The following is a 16551-nucleotide window of genomic DNA, read 5'->3' as shown; positions in this document are numbered from 1 at the left end:
TCTTTGGCGATCAGCCTTCTTTATGGTCCAGCTCTCACTTCCATACATCACTACTGGGAAAACCATAGCTTTAACTATACGGACCTTTGTTGGCAAGGTGATGTCTCTTCTTCTCAAGATGCTGTCTAGGCCTGTCATTGCCCTTCTCCCAAGAAGCAGGTGTCTTTTAATTTCGTGGCTGCTGTCACCATCTGCAGTGATCATGGAGCCCAAGAAAGTAAAATCTCTCACTGCCTCCATTTCTTCCCCTTCTATTTGCCAGGAGGTGATGGGACCAGTAGCCATGATCTTCGTTTTTTTGATGTTGAGCTTCAGACCATATTTTGCACTCTCCTCTTTCACCCTCAATAAAAGGTTCTTTAATTCCTCCTCACTTTCTGCCATCAAGGTTGTGTCATCTGCATATCTGAGGTTGTTGATATTTCTTCCGGCAATCTTAATTCCGGCTAGGGATTCATCCAGCCCAGCCTTTTGCATGATGAATTCTGCATATAAGTTAAATAAGCAGGGAGACAAAATGCAGCCTTGTCGTACTCCTTTCCCAATTTTGAACCAGTCAGTTGTTCCATATCCAGTTCTAACTGTAGCTTCTTGTCCCACATAGAGATTTCTCAGGAGACAGATGAGGTGATCAGGCACTCCCATTTCTTTAAGAACTTGCCATAGTTTGCCATGGTCGACACAGTCAAAGGCTTTTGCATAGTCAATGAAGCAGAAGTAAATGTCTTTCTGGAACTCTCTAGCTTTCTTCATAATCCAGCGCATGTTTGCAATTTGGTCTCTGGTTCCTCTGCCTCTTCTAAATCCAGCTTGCACTTCTGGGAGTTCTCGGTCCACATACTGCTTGAGCCTTCCTTGTAGAATTTTAAGCATAACCTTGCTAGCGTGAGAAATTAGTGCAATTGTGCGATAGTTGGAGCATTCTTTGGCACTGCCCTTCTTTGGGATTGGGATGTAGACTGATCTTCTCCAATCTTCTGGCCACTGCTGAGTTTTCCAAACTTGCTGGCATATTGAGTGTAGCACCTTAACAGCATCATCTTTTAAAATTTTAAATAGTTCAGCTGGAATACCATCACTTCCACTTGTTATTTGCAGTGCTTTCTAAGGCCCATTTGACTTCACTCTCCAGGATGTCTGGCTCAAGGTCAGCAACCACACTACCTGGGGTATATGAGACATCCGTTTCTTTCTGGTATAATTCCTCTGTGTATTCTTGCCACCTCTTCTTGATGTCTTCTGCTTCTGTTAGGTCCTTTCCACTTTTGTCCTTTATTATGGAAATCTTTGTACGAAATGTTCCTTTCATATCTCCAATTTTCTTGAACAGATCTCTGGTTCTTCCCATTCTATTGCTTTCCTCTATTTCTTTGCATTGCTTGTTTAAGAAGGTCTTCTTGTCTCTCCTTGCTATTCTTTGGAAATCTGCATTCAATTTCCTGTATGTTTCACGATCTCCCTTGCATTTTGCTTGCCTTCTCTCCCCCGCTATTTGTAAGGCCTCATTGGACAGCCACTTTGCTTTCTTGCATTTCCTTTTCATTGGGATGGTTTTCGTTGCTGCCTCCTGTATAATGTTACGAGCCTCCATCCATAGTTCTTCAGGCACTCTGTCCACCAAATCTAAATCCTTAAACCTGTTCCTCACTTCCACTGTGTATTCATAAGGGATTTGACTTAGATTGTATCTTACCGGCCCAGTGGTTTTTCCTACTTTCTTCAGTTTAAGCTTGAATTTTGCTATAAGAAGCTGATGATCTGAGCCACAGTCAGCTCCAGGTCTTGTTTTTGCTGACTGTATAGAGCTTCTCCATCTTTGGCTGCAAAGAATATAATCAATCTGATTTCGATGCTGCCCATCTGGTGATGTCCATGTGTAGAGTCGTCTCTTGTGTTGTTGGAAAAGCGTGTTTGTGATGACCAGCTTGTTCTCTTGACAGAACTCTATTAGCCTTTGCCCTGCTTCGTTTTGATCTCCAAGGCCAAACTTGCCAGTTGTTCCTTTTATCTCTTGACTCCCTACTTTAGCATTCCAATCCCCTATAATGAGAAGAACATCCTTCTTTGGTGTCACTTCTATAAGGTGTTGTAAGTCTTCATAGAATTGGTCAATTTCAGTTTCTTCAGCACCAGTAGTTGGTGCATAAACTTGGATTACTGTGATGTTAAAAGGTCTGCCTTGGATTCGTATCGAGATCATTCTATCATTTTTGAGATTGCATCCCAGTACAGCTTTTGCCACTCTTTTGTTGACTATGAGGGCCACTCCATTTCTTTTACGGGTTTCTTGCCCACAGTAGTAGATATGATGGTCATCCGAACTGAATTCACCCATTCCCGTCCATTTTAGTTCACTGATGCCCAGGATGTCAATATTTATTCTTGCCATCTCATTTTTGACCACCTCCAACTTACCCATGTTCATGGTTCTTACATTCCAGGTTCCTATGCAATATTTTTCTTTACAGCATTGGACTTTCCTTTCGCTTCCAGGCATATCCGCAACTGAGCGTCCTTTCGGCTTTGGCCCAGCCGCTTCATCAGCTCTGGATCTACTTGTACTTGCCCTCCGCTCTTCCCCAGTAGCATGTTGGACGCCTTCCGACCTGAGGGGCTCATCTTCCAGCGTCATAATTTTTATATGCCTGTTGTCTTTGTCCATGGAGTTTTCTTGGCAGGGATACTGGAGTGGCTTGCCGGTTCCTCCTCCAGGTGGATCACGTTTGGTCAAAACTCTCCACTATGACCTGTTCATCTTGGGTGCCCTGCTCGGCATAGTTCATAGCTTCTCTGAGTTCTTCAAGCCCCTTCGCCACGGCAAGGCAGTGATCCATGAAGGGATCATGTACATACCTGAAAGCAAATCCTATTAAACTCAGCAGGGCTTAGTTCTGAGTAAAAAATGCTGAGGATTGCAGTGTAAAGCAGTATTTAGTCAATTACCTGGGAGTAAGCTCCATTGAATGCAGTGGACCTTACCTCTCAGTAGACAGTGTAAGGCTCCATTTACAATAAAAGAGTAAGCACTCCATATGTTTCTTTAAAAATGGCTGGCTGCTGAAGCGTTGCGTTAAACTGACCTTTTCCTTCAAAATTATAGGAAGGACTTTATATGCCAGTTTCACCATTTTCTTCATTTGGTGCAGGAATTTTATTTTCACTATAAACAGGACTTTGTTTTTGCACCTGCACACACAAACCACTTTTAATTGTTCTCTGAGACATGGAGAGGAGGAAAAAGGAAAACCGGAGTATTCTGTCTGGGTTCAAATCAGAAATCGAGACTGAGATATCAAGTCAAAAAGAGTTTGTGAGAGAAACTGCAATGTAAGGACAAACAGGGTTTTTTTCTGGGGGGACGCAGGGGTTCGCATACCCCTAAACATTTTGTGAATCTAAGTCTGGCCTCATTGAGGGGCAGTATTTCAACATGAGTACGAAAAAGTACCCCTAAACATTTTTTTTTAGAAAAAAAGCACAGGGGACAAATATGCGTCTTCATTCCAGTCTGGTAGCTGCCATGGCGTATGTACATTGTTAAGTTATAAAATGAGGATTACATCATGATATATTTTAATGAAAAGTCTCTTTTAGGATGCAAAGGGGATATTGGGGGGAAATCTCAAGTTGCATTAGAACGAACATGCATAAAATCTAAAGCAACTAAATTATTAAGTAATAGAGGAAAATCTTTTGTGATTTCTCAGTTGTAGCTTTAATTGATAGCAAACTGATATCTTTATCTATGTTGAGAATCTTTCTTTCTTTCTTTGCTGAACCCACAAGGTAGACAAGTTGGCTGGGCTCTACAACATACACATTCGCACAGGCTGTTTCTGTAATACTGGAGCTTGTCAGCAGCATTTGGGGATCAGCAATAAGGACATCAAAAAGAACCTGCAGGTCAGTCTGTGTTAGCATTATGGTTCTATTTAGGTCTTCAGTCTTTCACTTGCTCCAACACTGTCCAATATTCTCGAACGAAAAGGTAATGCCATCAGCTAGTTTCCGTGCATTGCAGTCCTTTTTGGAAGTGAGCTCCAGTCACTTCAGTGGAGTTTGCTCCCAAGCAAGATGTGCACAGCGTTGCCGTTTTAAAGAATTATGAGTCAGCACTAAACTGGACACAGGTACGATACTTGCTCTGATGTATTATTAGATCTCAAATTTTGTTGTTGTTGATTAGTCGTGTCCAACTCTTCGTGACCCCCTGGACTAGAGCATGCCAGGCACTCCTGTCTTCCACTGCCTCCCGCAGTTTGGTCAAACTCATGCTGGTAGCTTTGAAAACACTGTCCCACCATCTCATCCTCTGTCGTCCCCTTCTCCTTGCGCCCTCCATCTTTCCCAACATCAGGGTCTTTTCCAGGGAGTCTTCTTTTCTCACGAGGTGGCCAAAGTATTGAAGCCTCAGCTTCAGGATCTGTCCTTCCAGTGAGCACTCAGGGCTGATTTCCTTCAGAATGGAGAGGTTTGATCTCAAATATGTAAGAGCAAATCCCGATCACACTCTCAAAATAAACTGTGGGCAAGATTCTGCAAAAATTATTTCTGCAACAAAAATCCTTTTTTGTTATTGTGATTGTTGTAGATCACCTGTAAACATGTACATAGAGATATGACAGTAGTTTACCTTTTTCGGGGTCCTTACAGTATTCAGTGTAATCTCTTCTCAGCCTACCTTCTTCCTCTCATATACTTTTCTTTTTTGAAAGTCCTCTGGCCATGAAATTGTACAACAGGGCTGGGGAACACTTTTCAGCCACTTTCCTTCCTGGCTAACTTTCTGGCAGTCACATGCCAGTGGTGGATGGAACCACACACACAGCTGTCCACATGCTGAAGGTGGAAGTCCTGCAGGTGGGAGGATGCACAAGCCAGGGCTCCCACAGCCTGTTTGTACGGCAAGCTCGTGTGTTTATCAGGGGAATCAAAGCCTTTATCACCCTTAACTTGCTGAGTGGATGGCGGCTTTCCTCTGTATCCTGTTGTGGAGCAAGGACAACCTTCACACATCAGCTGCTGTTTTAAGGGACTTCAAAATATAGTAAAGCCACATGTCCTTTGCCATGTGTGCCATTTTACTTCCCTAGTTTATTTGTCAAATGCAAACAAACAGCCCTAGTGTGTTGTACATATTAGCTTAGTGAAAAGACACAGTAACTATCATTCTGTATTTTAATGGAATGAATAATGAAAACAGGACCAGAGCTCAGCGATGAGGCACAAAGTGTTTTTGCTTTGCATGTATAAAGTCCCATGTTCAGTCATTGTATCTCCAGTGGGAAATCTTGGAGATGTGCTGACAGTCAGAGTAGACAAAATGATACCCAGAATCCAGACTTCATATGTGGCAGTTTCAGATGTTTATAATACCAAGGGAGAGCAGCGATAGAGACTTGTTTGCAAAATGTATAAATAGAATTTATATTTTACTATGTGCCTAAAGGCAATATATAAAGCATAAGAAGGGGAAAAACAACATCCTAAAATTAAAATAAATACTCCTTTTAAAATTGGGAACTGCAGCAGCATACTTAAAAGTAAACCTCTCCAAGTGTCTGGTGGAATGGGTTCAGTTTTACAGAAACCTAAAACTCAGTGAAGGCAAATCAAGGTGGATCTCTCAAGTAAGGTCATTCCAAAGGTTTGGGATTGTAAATAACCAAACTTGGCACAAGGAATAAAAATCAAGATTGCTTCTCTCTCCAAAACAAAGTCTTGCGGGAGGGGGAACATTCTGTGTTTTTACAAAATCTTATTGCTGCAAAATACAGTACGTTACATTTTGATAGCGAATACAAAATGTTTATGTTACAGATAGGTAGCCGTGTTGGTCTGCCATAGTCAAAACATCTGAAGAAGTGTGCATGCACACGAAAGCTCATACCAAGAACTAACTTAGTTGGTCTTTAAGGTGCTACTGGAAGGAATTTTTTTATTTTGTTTTTACAAAATGTTTATAATACCTTCTATCTCTCTCTCCCCCCCAACTAGGCTGGGCATGTCTGTGGTGATGACATTGATGTAGTTGATGGACGTCCCACTGGGTCTGTGAGAATCTCATTTGGCTATATGTCTACATTTGAAGATGCACAAGCCTTTCTAAAGTTCATTATAGCCACCAGACTCATTGGCTGCAACATGGTTAATATTCCATCTCCAAGAGAGACTATTTCAGAATTGGTAGCGTCTCCCAGGGAGAATGGTCACACCTGTGATAACAACAGTGCAAATAAGCTGCCTCCGAACAAGAGCCCTGGGGACTCTGGACTTAGTACCTCTTCCACTTCAGTGAACATGCCGGTCAATCTACAGCCAGCCAAGAGACATTCAGAAAGAGACATGACTGAGGTTTTTGGGAACCCAGCAGAAGACATGCCAAGTGGTAGAAGGCCAGTCACTGTCACCAACATTTATCTCTACCCAATCAAATCATGTGCTGCATTTGAGGTAAATGCTTTTAGTGATATTTAAAAGATTCACATTTTTTTAGGTCTGTTGATGTTTTATATCTATATCTATATATATCTCTATATCTATATGTATATTGTGTGTGTGTGTGTGTATGCATACATTAGGATGGGTGTTTATATATCTAGATCTATATCTGCATAGATGTTTTATATGTATATGTGTGTGCGCGCATGTGCATACACACATGCAATTTTTAGCTCACAAAGGCATCCAGGGCCAGAGCCGCTTCATAGATAGATAGATAATACTTTATTCGGCTATAAGCCCACTAGGTAAAACAAATCAATAAATAAAATAGCATTTTACATTCTAAAATATCAACTAAAATATTTCAACGCATAATCTCCTTCACATTACTTACAATCTCTAGATGTACCGTATTATGGCCTTGAAGATAAAGATGGTGCATAGAGTTTACTAGATTTTTAATAGTCATGCAGCATTCCATGAAGTCTTTTATATGAAAGAACTGCAAACAGGAATCTGGCCACCTGTAATGTTCTATAAGAGTCAATGTCCTGGAGTAGATAAGCTAGATGTAATTCAGGTGGCTTAGCAACAATTTCCAGAATGGTTGAACTCAGAATCCTTGATCGGGGAACAGTGTATAAAGGGCAATTAAACAAGATATGATAAAGGGATTCTATTGATTTGTTGTCACATGCGCATAAAACAGAGGTTTTACCGTTAGAAAATCTATTGCTCAGCACATTTGAGGGGAACACGTTAAATCTGGCTCTAACAAATGCAAATCTATGTGACGCAACCAATAAGGCAGACAGATATCGAGGTATCTGGGACATAGATGTAATGCCCTGATTTATCGGAGAACATGTACCTCCACCTGTAGTAAGATTTTGTTGCAAATCAACCTCCTCCAATCTTTGTTTGATGACCTTTTTAGCTGTAATTAGATCTAACTTTAGTATATCGGAAGGAGAGATTCCATAAGACAACAGTTTGGAATGGATTTTTGTTGCCCATGGGCTGGTGAATTCATCTTTCCAAAGGCACTGAATAAGATGGTAATTTGGCAATTTATGCCAAAGGGACAGCCAATAATTAAAGGCATGTCTCCACATCAGAATCTCTAAGGAGGGGGTCTTAAGTTCTAAGCAAATGGCAGAGTTGCTTACACAGGAGGGTAATTTCAAAAGGCGTCTGAGAAAAAGATTTTGCAATGTCACCAGAGGCATGAGGTTTACAAAGGCCCCCCATAAACGGACCGCATAGGCCATAGTTGCAACCACTTTTGCACTGTAAACTTTTAAGGCGGATGGAACATGCATAGCCCCCACAGTAAAGAAGAAGTGTAATAGAGCGTAGATAAGGGCTCTAACCTTATTTTGTAGATATGTGATATGCGCTTTCCATCCCATATTATACTGGAAGTAAATTCCTAGATATTGAAATTTGTAGACTTGTTCAATTGGCTTCCCCTCGAATTCCCACTTATACAGTTTACGACTCCTGGAAAAAATTAAGACTTTAGATTTGGAATGGTTAATAGTAAGTAAATTTGTTTGACAATATAGCGCAAAAATCTTAAACCAGAGCCGCTTCACCTTCACGTAGACAGAGACAATGAGCCTCCTGTGCCAATTTTAGGAATACCATTAACTGGTATTAAATTGTTGGTTATTTAGTGTATGTATATATCCATCCATCATGGGGCAGGAGAAGTACATCATTAGGATTTTCTTCTAATGCATCAAAATGCTTTTGGCCTTCTCTGTTCAGATCAGAGAGATTTTTTTTATTTAAAAATCAAAATAGAGGTCAGTTGAAGTAAAACTAAATGAGCATTGGCTATATCCATCTCTTCTGGCTTGGCCCATGAAATAAAAAGAAGAAAAGGGTCATTTTGGTGTCCCTGAAAGGATTGCTCCATTGGTTGGTATAATCACCAGGGAGGCTTCAGTTCATCTTAAGCTGTATTTTCCATGAATAATTGGACACCAGTTTTATCCTCATATGCATCCCCAAAACTCTTGTGTTGTGCTACAACAGTGTGTAAACAGCAGGTAAGGGTGATCGACTAAGGCCTATGTTTCACTCAAGTAGTGAACCTGTATCTGGCCTGTACAACGTCAGGTTGGGGTACACATGAAAAAGTCTCTCCACATAGGGAAATAATTATTATATTATTATTGGTGTTTTTGTAGGAGAATTGCATCACTGAGGATAGAGTGGCTGTACTCTAGCAGAATCTGTGATGCTTTTGCCTATTCCATTTAGTAACTGCCCAGAGGGTCCCCTGCAACCTCTTCACTCACTTTTTGCTCCATCAAGGATGGGTTGCGTGCTGCATTATTTGGCTCTAGAACGGGCCTTTTCGCTTTTGAGAAGAAAGGGGGAAAAGAGGAAAGAACCCTCAGAGAAAACAGGACAAGAGATTTAAAGAGGGAGAATTGGAATATTTCTTCCTTAAGCCTGTTGGAGACAGTGGAGAAGGTGGGGCAAGGTGAATACCAACTGTTCAACCAACCTTGATGATGGGAAGGAGGAATTTGGAGAAACTGAGGGTTGATTGGTAATGGGGAGACAGAAATGCAGGAGGGGGAAGAAAGATGGGGATCGTATGGAGGGCAAACGCAAACCCAGGTAAAGAGGTAAAGAACTTTTAGAACTCTGCAATGCAAGGGCAGTTGTAAGTCTGGAAATGGAAGACATGAAAAAGAATGGGGTGATTTTGGGATGACAACTTCTAAGGCTTGTTGACAAAAGTGGCAGTGGGCTTTAAGTTAATTTCAAAGTAGGGTTTGCAGTACTTCTGATACAGCATGCTTTACTTCTCAGAGCTCTGGTAGTCAGTGAGAAAGGAGGTCCCATGTTAGCTGAAATGTGCATCAGGACCCACACCTTTGCCCACGCCAAATGACAATTTTGGCTGGAAACTCACATCCAGATTTGACCAGGGCATATACTTGTAGTGACATTCAGGAAAAAATGGTGTTTTTAGTCAAGGCACTATAACGGAACAATTAAAATGGCTGTGGAACTGTGCTCTCTGGCAACAGGGGGAGGTGGAAGGACTCAGTAATTTTCCTGTTCTAGCTGCCTGCATAAAACTACAAAAACTTGGAAGCTGTCAACCACTTCACAGACTCCTGTGCAGCTGGAGGCTGCGCATAGCATTGTGGGTCACAAATTCTGCTGACTGGCATTCAGAGCATGAGGCAACATCACAGCAACTAAAGTTAAACTTTTTTTTACTCATTGTCTTAAATATATGGAATGCTTAGTATCAAAATAAATATTATGATAATATTCTGTTATCTTGAAACAGCTCTTGTCTACTCAAGGAGTTCAGTGGTGTTAACAGTCCCATATCCTTGATGACTGTTTCTGGTGGGACAGTTGCTGAACAGGTCCATATTTTGAATTGAGCAGGGTTGGACAAGCTAGCAACATTGCCTCTGCTCCATGACTCACTCCCAAATATGTCAAAACACAAGACCTCCCAAGGGTGTAGCTAGGATTTATTTTTGGGGGGAAGCATTGTGTTAGGCAGAAGCGAGTTACTTGCAACACAACCGGTCAGTTAAGTAAGCCCCTTGTCTTCAGTATCAACAGCACTAGTCACGGATGGCAGGATATCAAAGAAAGATCTCTTTCATTCCTGACAGTCCCTGCGTAAATAGTAGCAGAGATTATCAATTTTCTGCTTATCTTCCCAGTTTTATTGAAGTCTGAAAGAAAACACAGCCTATATTTATGTTCATACTGGAGGGAGTGGCTTAAAGAGTCTTTTGCTTGTGCTTTGGCATGAGAGAAAGTGATTAAAGTACATAATAAACAAAGAAATAAATCAGGCAAGCAGAGGACCAATCTAGGAGGATCATTCATAGCTGACAGTGTCTCCCCTTGAAAACTGAATGCCATCCAACCCCCCCCCCCGTCGCCCTGCATCCCAAAGATAACAACCCTTCTTTTGTTAGCATACTCATCCAGGGCTGAAAGAGGGCTGTCAAGAGCTCTTGGTTTTGCCAGGGTTGGTTGAAGCTGCCTCCAACTTCTAATTCAGCAGCAACAGCAGCAGTAGCAGCGATAGTTCAGAGACTGGACTGTAAGAATTGTTATCCCAGGGCCACTGACTGTGGCAATAGGTCTAATGTTGGGAATTTCAGGAACAGCCTCCCTGGACCGGCTTCACGTACCACATACCCATCACTACATTTTAGTTTGGGTGATTTTACAAAAATCCCCCAAAACTGCTTAGTAGAGTGCATGGAAATGAATAACTTAATCCTAAAACTTACAATAAATATTAATTCAGTAATTAGCATGCTTGTATGCACTGACATGACATGGGCTGCAGGCAGTGATGGGCGTACAGCAATTGAGGAAACACTTGATTAACATGTTATAATTGAGAGGATGCTGATTTGCATTACAAAGAAATGTTAACATTAAAAATACATTTGCAACAAAAATACGGCATTTAAGTGTTGCGGTGCTATTTGAAAATTCTCTCTTTGAAGATTTTAATTGCTTTTCTTTTTCAAAGTTAATAGCATTACAACCTTGCCTGTGACACTCCCTCACCCCCACCGTTTTTTGAATAAGGCATGATGAAGTAGGTAGATGGTCTACACACTGACCTAGAATCTGACTTTCCTTTGCGATGTATTTTGCAGTGCTTTAATAGATGTCAATATGATTATAGCTTCTTTTATGAAAACTTCCTACTGTGGATCACAGCCCTGCGTCTGCATGAAAATTGAGGTCAAAGCCATTGAAGGCTCACCTGCATTAAAAATATATTCTGTTCAGTAATAAGTTTTTTAGTTGCCTGGGAGTTTAAAGCAAAACATAATAAGAAACATTACCAAGGCAGTCACATATTTTTCTCAAGTATAAATGACACATTACTTTTGCATGCGATGAGCACAGCCCTTAATTCAGAGGTGCAATCTTGGAAAATGAAGACCCGAACTCCAGTTCAGAATTCCATTGGCAGAGCAAAGCAACTGCTGAGGGCAGAGTTATGCAAATGAAGCATATTTACATACAGGTACTGGTTCTTCTGGCAGAATTTGCAAAGTTTTCTTTTTAAAAGAAATGAAGCTGAATTTTGCAATCTGCATGAATTATTCAGGTTAATCTAATATACAAGCACCAATCACTCAATAAAGCCAGCTTTATTTTCTGTGGTAAAAGTTGTGTTTCCAATAAAGCTTACATGGGAGGGGGTGTCAAAGGTCGAATTCTCTTAGGAATTCTCTCCCTCCTTCTGCTGTATCTGTCTCGTCTCTGCCTGTCAGAGAGTCCTGTTCTCTGACAGGTGGTCCCAAACACCAGTCAAGTTGACCTATGGTGGGTGGGAAGAATGGTGAGGAAGGGAATCCCAGTGGGGTAACCCCCCTCGTGCTGCCCATCCCAGCAGGGCTCAGTGCCAGCTCCCTTTCAGCTCCAAATTCCTCATCTATAGCCATGCCTGTACCTGCCCCATACCTCCCTTTTGTGCATGGGTAAATCTGTTTTGACTACAGTAGCGATGGGACTGGACATCAGCAATGGAGAAAACGATTCCATGAAAACACACACACATACTTATAAATGTTTAAAGCGTATGGATTTTGCATTGTAAATGCTGCAGAATGAAAAAGGTAAATTTTAAACATTAATAACTTCGTCGTAACAGCAGGTTTCAGGCTATTCATATTTGCTCAAGACTACATAAATAAAAGAGTATTTAATCTCAGATGCAATAAATACTTTAGACTCACTGAGATCACTGTGCACTAGATTTTATTCTAATTTTTAAGTGCTCCCAGATCTAAGATGAATTATAATATTGTTCTTTTTACGTTTTCCTGAATAAATCCGTCCACCTTTTTCACTACCTCATTGCCAAATAATAAAACAGGTTATTCTAATGGAACTTCCTCAGGCTGTTTCAACACTCTGCCCCCGTGGTGAGCTTTATCTTTCTTGTTAAAATCTGCTTGATTAGCTTGGCATCATTTTTTCTGGAAAATGCAATCTCCCTGTATGTTTGTCAGATACCATACAGGGGAAAGGGGTGGCTGTTAAAAAGAAGGAAGGAGGAAGGCAAGAACTTTTTCTGGCAGTTTTTGTTTTGTTTTGTTTTTAGTGAATATATATGACATAGCACTGAATGCTTTTTAGGCCTGTCTTCAAATCCAGGCAGAAGATGCTCCGCTATCAAGTCTCTCTCCTGCCCCTCCCCCACTCCAATTTGTTTTCCTGTTTATTGAATTTATATTCTGTTGTTCCTCCCAAAAGAGTTCAGGGCAGCAAACACTTTTAATAAAATACAGTGGTACCTCGGTTTAAGAACAGCCCTGTTTACAAACTATTTGGTTTACAAACTCCACTAAACTGGAAGTAGTGTCCCGGTTTGTGAACTTTACCTCGGTCTAAGAACAGAATCCGAATGGTGGAAGGGCACCGGCGGCGGAAGGCCTCATCATGGAAAGCACGCCTCGGTTTAAGAACAGACTAAGTTCATAAACCGAGGTACCACTGTAAAGACAATAAAATTAATTTTTAAAACCTGCTTCAAAATTGTTGCAAACATCTGAAAACAAAACACCTAAAACTATTTTAAGAACATACGTAACCATTAGGGAAGCTTTTAATTCTTAACAGACTACTGTATTTTAATACTTTGTTAAAGCCGCCCAGAGTGGCTGGGGAAACCTAGCCAGATGGGCGGGGTATAAATAATAAATTATTATTATTATTATTATTATTAACCAAGGTGGGAATCCGAAAGAGTACTGTCATGGTGCCAGTGATTGACGTTTGCTCCAATTCAACAGTAAGCAGCGGGTTTTCCCAGGGAAAGCAGCAGGACAAATAATAATAACCAGATTTGTGTCTGAAGTCACAGACCAAACAGAAGTGTGTATGAGCCTATAGCCAGAAAGCTAACCATTAGTGTTATGTACTGAAGTTCTCACCCTGGGCCAGCAGGGGGATACTGTAGATAGTTCAGGTCCACATATGCAAATAAAGGATCAAAAGTGACATTCAGTGATTGGATAGTTACAGAAAATGGTTACTGTTGCGTTCTAGTGGAGCTCTATATAAGCTGAACCCTTCAGTTCAGTTCTGTTCTGGCCTGTGAATAAACAAGAGCTGTTTGAAGAATCGCTGCGTCATCTGATATGTTCACCCACAACTTAACAATTAGCTAGAGCTGTGGGAAGTAAAGTGGACGCTTGGGTTGCGAATGTGATTTGTGTGGGAGGCACGTTTGCAACCCACAGCGCTGTGTCTGCGCACGCATGGTGTCGCGATTCGGCATTTCTGCGCATGCACGAGCGCTGAAACACAGAAGTAATCCGTTCTGGTACTTCCACATTCGGCATGGTGCACAACCCGAAAACGCGCAACTTGAAGTGTCTGTAACCCAAGGTATGACTGTAGTTGTTCTGGAACACGTGCCCTAGTAGCATCCTGGACAGAGGCAGAAAGTGAACAGAGGTCATCCTTCCCTATAGGGGGGACATGTAGCGAAAATGTCACCCCAGCTGCCCGCCTCCTCCATGAGGGAGGCATCAGCAGATCCAGTGTAACCCTGAGGTTTGTAGGTAGTCAGAATAATTTAGGGGGAACCCTGAGAGAACCTCCAAAACAGCCCCATAAGAACTCTTCACACAGTGCGTAGCTGAACTGTAGGATCCACTCCCACAAGAATAGATGGCCACTAACTTGGATGGCTTTTAAAAGTGACAAATTCAGGAGAGGGTAAGGCTCTCAATGGCTACTAGCCATGGTGGTTGTATTCTGCCTCTGTTGCTGGAGGGAGAATGTCTCTGAATAAGTGCATCACAGGTGGGGAGAGTGCATTCGGGTTTTGCTTTTGACCAGTAGCTGGCCATCGGCCGCTGGACTAGATGGGTCATTGATCTGATTCAGTAGGGCTGATACATTCTGAACTCACTGGAACAGGGTGTTGACTGAGAGGGTGGAAACTGGCGAGTGGGAGAACAGAATGGAGTGTCTGGAAGAGGGAGAGGAGGAGGAGAAACACATAGATATCACAAGAGGAAGGAGAGAAATTGGGATATGTTGTTTCTTCATTCACTCACACAAAAAAGCTGTATTAAAATATCCTCAGGTATGGAAGTGGATGCTGCCCATAGATGTCAGTGGAGAAATCAAAGATTTTAATGTTCCTGAGACTGGGCACACGTTTGTCCACCTCCCTTCTGCAAAAAAATCAAGAGAAAAAGAGAAAAACAGCATGGTGGCCATTGAGGATAGAGCCTGATCAATGGGCACAGAATGCTGACTATTAATCCTGTTTGCTGTTGACAGACAGTATGCTCTCATATCCTTTCAGCTCTTGCAATGAGGTATTGACTATTATTAAAAGTCTCTATTTTAAAACCAGAAGTAAATACCTACCATTTTTAACTCGTTTGATTCTCAGGTAGTTTCAGTCATGAATAGTTTTTTCCATTTCTTTGCTCAGCATCTGTGCACACCTGTAGCTTAAAGACTGTTTCCCATCAGGTGATGCGGTGGCCCATCGGAAATAAAGGTTTGCTGTATGATCGTAGCTTCATGGTTGCCAATCACAATGGCGTTTGCATCACTCAAAAGCAGGAACCAAGACTGTGCCTTGTGCAACCCTTTATTGACCTGGAGCAAAATGTGATGATCATCAGAGCAGAAGGTTGGTATGCAAATCTTCATTATCATTTCATTGTAAGATGGTTTCAGTAAAATTTGTAATATCACAAATTACTAGTGTTTCTGACATGCCTTGCTGAGAATTTCTGGTGTTGCAAATCAAATAATAGATACCAAGTATGTTATGGTTCCAGCTGTTTGGAGCGCTTGGACAAACTATTAAGGGGTGGCTATCCTCTACTTTTGGGGTCTGATCAAGACCCAAAGCAAATTTTTTTTCTGGCCCCTTAACTGTTTTTTTCACAGTGACAAAAAGAAGAGAAAGAAGTTGGCCTAGTCTTGGTTTGGGCAGATGGAAATGTGCCCCCCATAATCAGATCAGATATTCTCCCACTCAGCTGATCTACCTGCATTATCTGAGGAGGGGGGGGCACTGTGTCTATGTGTGCATGAAAGAGTGGGGTGGTTGGTGGAGAAGGGCTCTTCTTATGTTCTTAACAGGCATGTGGCAGGAATTATCAATGCAACTAATCAACCGCAGCTAGGTTCCCCCCCAAAAAAAACTTTGTATATTTGCTCACATGTCAGTTTGCCAATGCAGAGGATTATGGGGCACATTCTAGGGTACACCCCATTCCCATTGGGCCCAGTTAGGTTTATTGGGCCTTATTATCGTTGCTCTGTAGCTGTGCAGTGTAAACAGTGGTACCTCAGGTTAAGAACTTAATTCGTTCCAGAGGTCCATTCTTAACCTGAAACTGTTCTTAACCTGAGGTACCACTTTAGCTAATGGGGCCTCCTGATGCTGCTGGAGCACAATTTCTGTTCTCCTCCTGAAGCAAAGTTCTTAACCCGAGGTACTATTTCTGGGTTAGCGGATGGCGCCGACCCGGAAGTCCCTGAAGCAAAGTTCTTAACCCGAGGTACTATTTCTGGGTTAGCGGAGTCTGTAACCTGAAGCGTCTGTAACCTGAAGCGTATGTAACCCAAGGTACCACTGTATATGTGCAAGTCATATTTAAGTGAAGCTTGTCTGTCATTACTCATTAAATAGCTCCTTTCCATCATTTTTCTGGCCCTCCCTTTCTGCAAGTAACTCAGCCTGGGACTGAGAGGGCATGTTTTGTTCATGCAACATTCCTGAGGTAGTGTCTTGTCAAAGGCAACCCAAGTGGCCATCAAGGTCCCTTGGATGGCTGAGTCAGGATTTGAACTCAGATTTAAGAGGTCCAGATCTAATACTCTAATTACTGTCGCACACTGTTCCACAGCCTTTCAGCATGTATGCAAAGACCCTTGACATCTCTACAACAGAGGAGAGGTGGGTTGTGGTTCTAACCATTTCATCGTAGGTTAGTAATGCAGTGTTTAAAAGTCAGTAGTGACATCCCTGTTAGCTTGATCAGGTTCTTCACGCCTGAGTGTAAAAATACAGTAGCAGAAAGGATGGAAAGCCTTTAT

General features: G+C 41.7%; 1 protein-coding gene across 1 annotated transcript in view; it reads left to right on the top strand.

Moving 5' to 3' along the window:
* Nucleotides 1–16551, top strand: part of MOCOS (molybdenum cofactor sulfurase) — a 96291-nt gene that overhangs the window by 61996 nt on the left and 17744 nt on the right. The window contains exons 7-9 of the mRNA XM_079949442.1: nt 3787–3903; nt 5998–6453; nt 14971–15133. Of these exons, the coding sequence (XP_079805568.1) occupies nt 3787–3903; nt 5998–6453; nt 14971–15133 (736 nt within the window). The remainder of the gene's footprint in view (nt 1–3786; nt 3904–5997; nt 6454–14970; nt 15134–16551) is intronic.

The sequence above is a fragment of the Podarcis cretensis genome, assembly GCF_951804945.1.
Source record: "Podarcis cretensis genome assembly, chromosome: 13".
NCBI lineage: Eukaryota > Metazoa > Chordata > Lepidosauria > Squamata > Lacertidae > Podarcis > Podarcis cretensis.
This window is presented reverse-complemented; position numbering and strand designations above follow the sequence as displayed.